Below are 12,152 nucleotides of genomic sequence, written 5' to 3'. Positions count from 1 at the left end.
TCCCCATACCTGTTATTTCCAGCTGGTCAGCTCAGGGTGCTTCCGTATTCCTCATTTTTCTTCACACCATTCTTTCTGCACTCCCTAGTTCTCTACCCCAACCCAGTTTCTGAGTCTTCCTTCATTTCCTCTGCTGTCTCAAATCCTATGAAGCCTTCAAGTCCCAATGCAAGCCCATCTCCTCCAGAAAGCCTCGTTAGATCATCACGCCCCCCCTCTCTGTGCCTTCTGATGCTACTGACAGTTCATTTTGCTTGTCACATTATTCTCCACACATTGACATATCTTTCCACAGATTGTCTTGCCTCATCAATTAAGATGGAAACTTCTTGAACTCTCTGACATCCTCTTCCCTGCCCAGTGCCTGGCACATGGTAGACACTCAACATGTAGTTGTTGATTGTGTAATATTCCTAAAATTAGGTAGAAAATACAGCATTCCACCTACCTTGATATAATTTCTAGAAAGCTTAGATCTCATCTAATGTTTGAGTGGCATTTAACATTTGAGCTCAAAATATTTGAGTGATGTGAATAAAGCTTAACATCTAGGGAAAGACAGAAAAGAGGCAAATCTCTGGCACCAGGTTTTGGCATTTCAAAAGTACTACAAATAATACTGAGATAGGCGATAGGTGAGGAGCAGAACACTAGCTAGCATGTAATGGGAACAGGCTCTCTCCTGAGCCCTTTACACACATGATTTAATCCCAAAACTGGTCCTACCAGGTAGACACCATTATTTCCTGATGTTATAGATGCAGAAACTGAAGTGTGAAGTGGTTGAGTCAGTTGCCCCCAAATTTACATGGATAGTGAGTTTCTCTTTCGACATGCATAGTAGAGAGTTCCATTTATTTTCCTGTTTAACACAAAACAGATATTTGAGTTGTGCTCGGTGTAGGACCAATTTGGCTGGTGTTTTCATGGTTAATGAGAGACACTCTCTAATTCCTGTCCCTGTAACACTGGAGAATGGCAGACAGTCCCCTCTTCTGTGACCATCCGAACAAATCATCTCTGTGGAAAACGAAAATGGGTTTCAGACCCAAAGAATGTGTTATGATGGAGTGCGATTTAGAACAATAAGAAAGTTTTCGCTTTTCCTTATGTGTCTACCCTGTGTTTCTAATCTTGTATTTTTTTTTATTTTATTGTTCCACAGGAAAAGTCCTAAATTAAGTCTTATCTACACCCCATCAACATGGAGGTATAAACTGATTGATTTTTTTTTATTGGCAGAAAAAGATATCTTTCACAGTATTCCAGCTCCACTCTTGCATTTGCCTCATGAAGACCCTGAGTCCCAAAGAGGAGAGGGGACCTGCCTAAGGTTGTCTCTGCCAGGGAGCAGAGCCAGTGTCTTCAGAAGCCCAGGGCAGAGGTCTTTCTAATCAAGCTCCTATTTTTGGCTCGGAAAACCAGGTGTGCAACTTGCTAACAGTCTCCATGCCCAGAAATGAATGAAATCTGTCTCTTTTCTCTGGTTTTCAGTGGAATTTTATTCTAAGAATTGTACCTTCTTATTTTTTGTTTAGTTACATTGGAAGTACAAGAGAGGAAGGTATGCAAAGGATGAAGGTAAGTATTTTTAGTGTGGAAGTCTAAAAAGGAAAGTTTAAGCAATCATTCTGTTTGCTCTCTCTCCTGAGAGACAGGTTGAAGGTACAATAACCTATCTTGTACTTATAGATCCCCAGAAAAGGAACATAATCTGCCTCCAAGGAGCTGCCACTTCATAGCCCTTATAGTCAGAAAATTTTTCCTTACTGCTAGCCCAAACCTCTAAGTTTTCGTAACTTAACTCTGCTCTCTTTTATTCGTTGCGCAAAATCAATAAAACTAAGAGCCAACACTTGCCGAGAGGCTACCATGTGCTAAATGCTAAATGCTTTACATAATTCATGCTTTTGTTTTTGTTTGAGATGGAGTCTCGCTCTGTTACCCAGGCTGGAGTGCAATGGTGCACTCAAGGCTCACTGCAACTTCTGCCTCTTAGGTTAAAGCAATTCTCCTGCCTGAGCCTCCCGAGTAGCTGGGACTACAGGTGCACAGCACCACACCGGCTAATTTTTATATTTTTAGTAGAGATGGGGTTTCAGCATGTTGGTCAGACCAGTCTCAAACCTCGTGATCCACCTGCCTCAGCCTCCCAAAGTGCTGGATTACAGGTGTGAGCCACTGAGCCACCCCCCCCATAATTCATGTATTATAAAAGGAACATAGTGATTAGAACTAGGGCTCAGGACTCTGAAGTTTATGGTCAAATCTCAATTCTGTCACTTACCATCTGCGGGATACTGAACGAGTTCCTTGATCAGTCCATGCCTTAGTTTTGTGCATCTGTATAATGGGTCAAAAAGTGGTTCCTTCCTCATAGGGTTGTTGTAATGATTAAAACAGTTAACACATGTAAGGTGCTTAGAACAAGCAATGTTAGCTGCCATGATTATATCATTTAATTCTCACTTTAGTTCATAAAACAGTTATTATAAACATTCATATTTTGTGTATAAGAAAACCAGAGCATGAAGACGTTGAGTTACCCAAGGACATAACACTTACAAAGGAGAAGCCGGGATTATGAACTCAGAAAGTGAGGACTCAGGTCCACCGTCTTCCACGTCTCTTCCCTGGGTGGGCTAGACTCAGGGCAGGGGTCACCCTCTGGGCAAGCGCTGTTGCCACTTTGAAGAGTCAGCACCCAAAGCTCTCTTTTCTCCAAGTTTAGTGATCCAGGAAGAATGGTCTCTTCCTCACAAGGAGCAACTCTAAGTCCCCTCCTGGCATCTAGGGTCCTCCTCTAGACTCTGTTTCACCCCACAGGCTCCTTTGTGGTGACTGGGAGGGGCGCAAGTAGATTTAGAGGCACACAGTCCTGGCCTAACTCCCAGCTCTGCCACTGGCCTGCAGTCCAATTTAAGCACGCTGTGTATCTCTCAAAGTCTTATTTTCCTCATCTGTGTAACTGAGATAACTTTCCTCTGTCTTGACTTTGTGAAGATTAAATGTGGCTAGCACAAACAGACCCTCAACTAATGATCTTTTTATTTTCCCTGCAAGAGAAGCCCAGGGTGTCCTAAACTCTAAGCCAAACCTCTTTCCAGCCAAGCACAGTTGACAAGCGACGATTTTGACAATTATTCTTTATCACGTTGCTCACCATTTGAGCTGAAATCATCCACCAAGATTATTTCCTTCAACAATCGAGATGGTGTCCGGTTGATAATACTGGTGATGGCCCGCTGTATAATGGACAGAGCTTCATCCATGAATATGAGAATGACACTGAGGGATGGGAGTTGGGAAGGATACGTCTTCTGAAGACACCTATAAGAGATCATTTTTATAACCACATTTTTTAAATTACGGAAACACTGCTATCCAATCTTTCCCTTCACTCTGTGTGATGTTACATCAACCAATTCATCCCCCTCTCAAATTCACTGGAAAGCAAAACTCTTAGTGGTTTACCACAGTAGCAAGATTTTATATTCATTCATGCAAAATTCTTCTGCTATGAGGACAAACCATCTTGTATTAATCTTTACTAGATGTTTCCATTTGAACATTCAACACAGTTCAAAAGGAATTCCCGTTCCTCTTCCACGCCCGGATTAGTTTCCTTGCTAGCAGCTTTCTTCCTGTCATCGCCACGGCCCTTCTCCCATGTTATCAGGTTCCAGCCACTTGGACACAACCACCTACTTCACCACCAGAGACAGGTGGCAAACTGCTCAGAGAATTGTGCTTAACACATTTTTTAAAATCCCAGCCTACATTTATTAAATGCTTACCATATGCTAGGCACTGGTTTAGACATTTTATAGCTTTATTGGGGTTTGATACACAAAAACTGCACATATGCACGTACCCACAATACCATTATAAAGGTAATAAACTTACCTATCAGCTCCAAAAGTTTTCTTCTATATCTTTGCCCATTTTTAATTTATCATTGAGTTTTATGAGCACTCTATATATTCTACATTTCTTATCAGACGTAGGGTTTGCAAATATTTTCTCCCACTCCATGGGCAGTCTTTTCACTTTCTTGATGGTATTATTTGCAGCAAAAACAAAATTTTGATAAAGTTCAACTTTTCAATTTTGTTTCACTTATGCTTTTGGTGTCATATCTAAGAAACTCTTGCCAACCCACTGTCTCTCAAGATTTGCTGGTTTTTTGTTTTTGTTTTTGTTTTGCTAAGAGTTTTATAGTTTTATCTCTTATATTTATATCTATGACCATTTTGTGTTAATATTGGCGTATGGTGTGAAGAGGGATCCAACTTCATTATTTTTCATCTAGATATCCACTTGTCCGAGCACCCATTTGTTGAAGAGACTATTCTCTCTCCCATTGCATTGTCTTGCTGCCCTTGTCAACAATCACTTGATCATAACTTTAAGTGTATATTTCCTTTTCCCTGTGTAACAGGGTACAGGGAGCTAAAGTTGGGTGTTTTCCTTTCACCATGTAGAAAGCTAAAGGAGGCTGGAGTTGAATATTCCCCTTCTCCCAGGTAGGTTAGTGTCTTAGTCCGTTTTGTGCAGCTGTAACAGTATACCTGAGACTGGATAACTTGTAATGAACATGAAATTTATTGGCTCATGGTTCTTGAGGCTAATAAGTCTAATATCAAGGTGCTGGCGTCTGGTGAGGGCCTTCATACTGCATTATAACACGGTGAAACGCATCACATGGCAGAAGGAGCAAATAGAAGGATGAAAAGAACAAGAACCCAGTCCCATGAAAACAAACTCGCTCTCATGATAATGAAGTGGTAAGAGCATTACATTAGCCCATTCACAAGAGCAGAGCCTTCATGACCTAAATACCTCTTCAATGTCCCACTTCCCAATACTATTGCAATGGCAAATAAATTCTAATATGATTTTCAGAGAGGACAAGCATTCAAACCACAGCAGTTAGGCTATCATAAAACCCCAGCAGCTTGGGCTCTGGCAAGATAGTTTCTCTTTCAGGCAGACCTTGTTAAGAACAACAGAATACTCTCGCAAATTTCAAAATGGTTCCTTTTCACCTCTTCCCCTCTCCCTCCCAGAGGCAGGAAGAGATTTTTCTGATATTTACTGTGAGGATCTGGTACAGGTCCTGGAGGGAAAATGTACACAAATGTAGGAGTCCCTGTGACTGGGTCTCCGCAGAGTGTTTAATTCTCAGACTTGTTCTCAGTTCATCAATTTTCAGTTCAGGTTTTCCTATCCTAGCACTGGTTCCCATAGCTTCTGCTGTGGTAAAGTTGTGAGTCTCTGTATCCACCTGTCTGTCTCTCCAATTCTGGGGGGAGCACTTTGCCCTCCAATGTCACTTCTTTAAGAGACCTGAGAAGAGTTTATTTTTCCATTTTTTTCAGCTTTTTACTTGTTATTAGCATAGAGTAGGGACTTCTAAGCTCCTTAAAAGCCACAGCAGAAAATGAAAGTCAAACTCCTCATTTTTATTACTGTACTTTTCAATTTTAGAATGATCATTTGGCATCTTTTTATAAAAGTTTTTATTGATAATTTCTATTTCATGAGACATTGTCATTATAACCTTCCTTTAATGCTTCAGACATGGCTAACTTTAGTTCTTTGAATATATTTATAATGACGGCTTTGAAGTCATTATCATCTAAGTCCAATATCTGGGCCCCTTCTAAAGTCGTTGCTTTGTTTTATTTCGTGCATGAGTTATTACTCTTTCCTGTATCTTCGTATGTCTCATAATTTCTTATTAAAATTTATTATTTTAGACAAAGTGCCTAGTAGCTGTGTATATAACCGAGGAGTAGATGTCATTGTAATTTGCTTGGTGGTTCATTTATTCAGTTAGTGACTTGGCTGAACTAATTTGCAAAGTCTACAAAATATTTCTCCTGCAGTGTTCAGCCTTTAATGCTCATGATCTTGATCTTTTTTTTTTTTTTTCCTTGTTTTTCTCTTTTAGCCTGGGTCCCTGGGGTTTGCTTCTAGATCATCATAAGCCACTTACTCATCAGAGATTGGATTTAAAACTCCTTGGTTGATTAGATTTTTGGATATATGTGGCATGGAGGCTGTGATCACAGTTCAGGGAGTTTACAGTTTGACCCACATACTGGTAGCTTGGATTTTTTCTCTGTGATAACTCCTAAAAGAGCACAGCCATGGATATGCACATAGTCTTCCAGATTACCAGGGATGTGCATAATTTTATTTTTAATCCTGACTTCCTAGTAGTTGCCTCTGAGTCAGAGCAGTTTATTGTTCAAGCAGTATTTGTTCAGAAGTTGGGCTTAAGCCCCTAGTGCCAGTGAGGCTTCAGCTGTTTGCTGATGGATCTGTGTTCTGGCTAGCAAATGGTTTTCAGTCTTCCCCTCATTCTACTCTTGCTGTTCCTGAGCAAGTTCAGTCTGGTGCTTGCACACAAACTTCTAGGTCACCCAGAAATGAGTGTCGTCCAAGGGGGACTCTTTTGGCAGTCCTTTTCCCTGATTCTTCCTGTGAAATTTCTGGTTGTTCTGCCATTTTGCTTGTTGCTATCAGTATTATGGAGCTATGAGCATACTCTAATTTTCTCCCCCAAGATCTCTATTGTTTCAGACAACACCATTGGGCGTGGAATTCTTTATCATCTGTTCCAAATAAGGTCAGTCCCTAAAGTAGAGCTGGGGAGGTTTTCATCCTGTCTTTCCTCCTTAACAGAACTTCTGCACCACTGCACAGGAGCTGGAAGTGGAGACAGAAGCCCACTTTTAGAATGACACCCTGCTCTACAAGTAGACGTGGGCTGGAGGGAAGGAGGTCCTGGCCTTAGCTTGTGCGTTCTGGTATGGAACTTCCACTCTGCCAGCAAGCTGGGGAAGGGGCAACTGGAGCCCAGTGTTCTTGGACCCATGCACCTGGAATTGAAATTTCACCCTATGAGTAGAGGCAAAGTGGAAAAAAGAAGTCACAATTGTCTCTCTCAATCCCCTCCACTAGGAATAAAGCTTTTGCATTCCTAGTGGAGGAAGGAGAAGGCGTGAAATGTGGGTGGCCTGCCCTTCCTGGGGTGATGCCAAGGACCTGTGGATGCTAGGACCTGCAGAGACAGGGAGCCCCCTTCCTGACCACAGCCACTCAGAGCAGAGAACCGTGAGTAGTTTCCGTAAGACAGTGTGGGGGTGGGTGGGGGGAACAAGTCATAGCTGCAATACCACAGACTCCTGCTGTTCTTAAGGATATTTAGTAGATTTTCTTGAAAGAACGTTTTTCCATTTGCATATTCCCTTAGGACAGTTTGTAAAAAAATTTAAATAATTATAATTTTATCCAGTCAAATAGTTGTTTTGCTAGGGAAAGAAAATGTTGCACTCAACACTTTGCCGCTCTGGAAGGAAGCCTCAATCTACACATTTTTTTAAACAAACTTAAAGTAGCTGCCAACATACGAATCCAGATTTCTTATCTCTCTGACAAACAAAAAATTTATCTCACTGCAACCGCTTTTCCAGCAGATAGCCCCTGCTCTGTCCAGAGCCAGGGTTGCTGCAGTTACTCACAGTGTAGCTCGCTGTTTACCCATTCACCATCGCCCTCACCCAAAACTCTCACATCATGGATGTTGGTAGGCATTTGAATTGCACCTCTGAAACTGCAAGGGGATTTTAGGCTAAAGCCAAAATGCAGGTGAATGCCAGGGACACAAAAGAACACAGTCCTTGGAGAGCTGCCCTGCTTAGTAGTAGAGCCAAGAGATATGAGGCTGGACAGACTAGAGGGACTGAACATTGGAAGCTAGGAAGATGGACTTTACCCTAGAGGAACTAAAAGATTTTTTTTCTGAGACAGAGTCTCCCTGTCACCCAGGTTGGACCGCAGTGGTGCGATCTCGGCTCACTGCAACCTCCACCTCCTGGGTCAAGCGATTCTCCTGCCTCAGCCTCCCGAGTAGCTAGGATTACAGGTGTGCACCATTGCACCCAGCTAATTTTTGTATTTTTAGTAAAGACAGGGTTTCACCATGTTGGCCAGGCTGGTCTTGAACACCAGACCTCAAGTGATCCACCCACCTTGGCCATCTAAAGTGCTGGAATTATAGGTGTCAGCCACCACGCAGGGCCTGGACTAAAGGATTTTAAGCAAAGGGTTGGTATGATCACATCATCATTTTAAAGAAACCATTCTGGCTGCCGTGAGGACAACAGAAAGTAATCAGCCACATGTGAACACCATAATAGGGTGGGAAGGTATGAAGACCTCACCTAAGGCCTACCGTGGAGAAAGAAAGGAGTGAAAGGAAGATACTTTCAATCTGATTTCCTCATCACTCATTACTCAAATGTGGTGGGCAGGTGGAAGTTGGAGGGGCAACACTAGATCACAATGCTTCTCAGATTCTAACAACACCAGCACACAAATCACTTGGGGATCTTGTTAAAGGGCAGACTCTCATCAGTAGATCTGAGCAGGGTCCGTGATCCTGAATTTCCTCCAGGCTCCCAAGCGATGCCAATGCTGTAAGAGTGTAGTGCAGTATGGAAGAGTAGAAGCAGAGTCTCCAGAAAGACCTGTATTCACTCGAGTTGAACCTGTCACTTTCTATCTGCATGATCTTTTTGTGCTTCTCTTCCTTTTCTTATTTGTAAAATGGTGAGGGTGGTGGTAGTAATAGTAGTAATAGTAGTAGTAATAGTAGCAGTAATAGTAGTAATAGTAGTAGTAATAGTAGTAGTAATAATAGTAGTAATCCTCACATCACAGCATTATTATGAGGTTCAATTGTGGTAATGTGCAGAAGTGCTCAGAATAAAAGAAGCTCCATAAAGGTTATCTGCTATTCTTACTACTTTGGTGGCTATTATTGTTCTTGTTGTCATTATTACTTGGACAATGGCAACATTCACTGAGCTAGGGGCAATCAGAGGAGAAAAAGAAATGGATAAACTTAGGTTTGGCCATGTGGAGTCTGAGATGCTTCTGAGTCACACCATGGAATTCCCTGGCAGGTCACTGCATACATGGCCCTGGACCCTCAGAGGAACAGTCTGGATTACAGTCCTGTGGATTTGGGAGTCATTGCCATGTAAGTGGTGAATTAGTAAGTGGATAAAATCACCTTACCTACCAGCAGAAGGGAGCCTTGGACTAAAGCCCAAGGATAATCAATATTTAAAGCACAGGCAGAGGAGCCTGGAAGAGATGAGCTTTAAATTCTTTAAAGCCTAGTGGCAGTTCCTAATGTCAGGTACAAGATGGTTATATAAGAAATCTGTATTCGGTTGAGAGTAAGAACAGGTGATAATGTTAAATTGAAGACTGATTAAAATTCTGCTGAACTTCTCTTTCCTCTAATTCACATAATCACATCAGTGACTTCAGATTTTCTTTCCTCCACTGTTTCCTGTCCATCTTTTGCATATTCTTGGCTATATTCTAAATGCTTTCATGACACTTCTCTTATCCATACCCGCATTTTCTTACCCACTGTATATCAACCAAAAGAGGTAGGAAATGTGGCTCCTTTGGTTCCAAAAGAACAATCTTTCCCTCCCCGCTTCATCACCAGTACCTGAGCTGGAATGTGCAGAGCAACACTGTCCAGTAGAATTTTCTGCAATGATGAAATGTTTTGTATCTATCCTATACGTAATGATAGCTAGTAGCCAGGTGTGCCTATCAAGCACTTATAATCTGGCTAATGTAACAAAAAACTAAATGCTTAATTTAATTTTAATTAATTTACATTTAAGTAACCATATGTGACTAGTAGCTATCATCTGGAACAGTGCAGCAGAAGATACTGAAAAAGTATTTGTTGGTTGGATGACATCTAAAGGAACAGATCTCTAGCCACTCCTCCCAGGAGAGAATCACAGTGTACCACCTCAAGTAATAGGAGAGAACAATGGTAGAAGTAGATAAGGTAAGTTCTACGTGTTACAGCTGGAAAGATAAACTTCATTCATATCACAATTTTGCCTTGAACCTGTTGTTGTGTGGAACACATAAACTAATTCGTTTATATGCAAACAGGCTTTAACGAATTGCAAGATATGTATTCTTACATTGGGATTTTCTTTTTTTTTTTTTTTTGAGACGGAGTTTCGCTCTTGTTACCCAGGCTGGAGTGCAATGGCGCAATCTTGGCTCACCGCAACCTCCGCCTCCTGGGTTCAGGCAATTCTCCTGCCTCAGCCTCCTGAGTAGCTGGGATTACAGGCACGCGCCACCATGCCCAGCTAATTTTTTTTTTGTAGTTTTAGTAGAGACGGGGTTTCACCATGTTGACCAGGATGGTCTCGATCTCTTGACCTCGTGATCCACCCACCTCGGCCTCCCAAAGTGCTGGGATTACAGGCGTGAGCCACCGCGCCCGGCCGGGATTTTCTAAGGTGAATTATGCCAGCCACATAATTTGCCTTAGAAAATCCCAATATGAGGATATATATATATATATTACATTGGGAGGGCCAGCTTCATGGCATGCAACCCGTGCAGTCACACAGGAGCCCGAATGTAGGTCTCCCCCATTGATTTAATTCATTACTATTATCATCTTGAAATTCTTAATTATTTTTTAACAATGGTCCCTTATTTTCATTTTGCACTGGGCTCTGCAAATTGTGTAGGTGGTCCTGTTTACAGCAGATGGGCTCCCTATTAGAAACTTATTATTGAAGCTGTACCTTTTGTGTGTTTAATTGTTTAATCATTTGTTGGTATTTTATATCTATTCAAATTCTATTAAGTGACTGGCTCATTTTCCAACTACATAGAACGCTCTCCTGAGAAGCCTTTCTTTCATCTCTGAGAGGTAGAGAGAGGACATGACAACATGAGAACTGCCAGGGCTGGCACCTTTCTGATATCAAACAGCTATCCAGAAGGCTGAGGAAACCCAGGAACTACAATTGCTTTGGCAACTCACTTGGCAGGAAGCTGGACTAAATAGCATACAATGCCTAGGCAAATTCAAGATTCTATGTGACAGTTTTCATTCACTAAATGATTTATTTCTCAGAGAAAGTGGATGGAGTTATCTATCTGTAGTATTCAAACCATGATGGTTTCCAGAATGCTTTAGCTCTGAATTCTGTGTGTCTGAGCCACATGGATTTTTTTATGGGCATCAGGGAAGACAGGTTCTCTCTTCGTTTGTAAGTATCAGATGTCACTCAGACAGTATTAAGGTATATATGGGCGCTTGATTTATATATATTTTTCATCATAGTAAAACTTTTTGAGAAGCAGTTTTATGAATTAGTCTCTATGGAATTAAACCTAAATGCTCTAAAATTAAGAACAAAGCAGCTTCAGTTACCAATTGATCCCAGCATATTATCCTCATGCCTAGAGACTTAAATTATACAGTGGACCCTGGAGAAAATATATCAGGTCCTACTTGCCTCCCAGGTCACAAGTAGCAAATACTGACACAATTGCCGCCATTCCCCCTTCCTTGAGTATGGCAGGCATTGCTAACAGATCACAGCACTTATGTCTTTGACCATATAGATTCAAAAGTCTTCCCCTTATAATACTCCAGGTAGTCACTACCAGTTAATTGGAGTTGGCATGAAAGATGAAATGTTTCACCATTTCTTTCACAAGCTGATTAAGTTAAAGATTCCTCTAAACACCTTAGGGCAGAACATCCAAGGTAAAGCAATCTACATGTTGAAATAAATGGGGCCTTGGTAAGTAAGTAGTTTTCTCTTCTCCATTTAATGCCTTCCTACTCCCTCCTAATTCAAAGAATCAGGGATGCGAGAGAATCATTTTCAGAGTGATGTGGTGGAGAGTACCAATTCATCAGTCAAACCATACATTGGGCCACTGCCATGCACTCTTTCAGTCACAGGTCAAATCTTGAATGTGGATTCTTTTATCTGATGGTTAAAAGTACAGAGAGAAAGCAATTTATAATAGCTTGGTCACAATTTCTTATTCACTTGATGTCTGCTCACTTCAACTATAAGACCTTAGTATTCAGAGGCTGCAATTTATGATACAGTTTATAACCCCAAAAGAAATATTCATACTCAAAGATTTTTGAGGCATGCCCAAGAAACTGAATGAATTCCAAGTAGAATAAATGCAGAGATACACACCCAGGCCTATCATAATCAAAATGTTTAGAGCCAAAAATAAAAAGAAAATTTTAAAAGAAACAAAAGAAA

General features: G+C 41.2%; 1 protein-coding gene across 1 annotated transcript in view; it reads right to left on the bottom strand.

The window, feature by feature from the left end:
* The window catches only part of LOC116535141 (probable polypeptide N-acetylgalactosaminyltransferase 8), a 48,472-nt gene that overhangs the window by 19,889 nt on the left and 16,431 nt on the right, over window positions 1-12,152 (bottom strand). Inside the window, exon 3 of the mRNA XM_032255950.1 lies at window positions 3,164-3,330. Coding sequence (XP_032111841.1) covers window positions 3,164-3,330 — 167 coding nt within the window. The remainder of the gene's footprint in view (window positions 1-3,163; window positions 3,331-12,152) is intronic.

The sequence above is a fragment of the Sapajus apella genome, unplaced genomic scaffold (assembly GCF_009761245.1).
Source record: "Sapajus apella isolate SASKATOON/1434 unplaced genomic scaffold, GSC_monkey_1.0 scaffold92, whole genome shotgun sequence".
Lineage (NCBI taxonomy): Eukaryota > Metazoa > Chordata > Mammalia > Primates > Cebidae > Sapajus > Sapajus apella.
The sequence above is the reverse complement of the archived record's forward strand: the minus strand, read 5'-3'. Positions and strand labels throughout refer to the sequence as shown.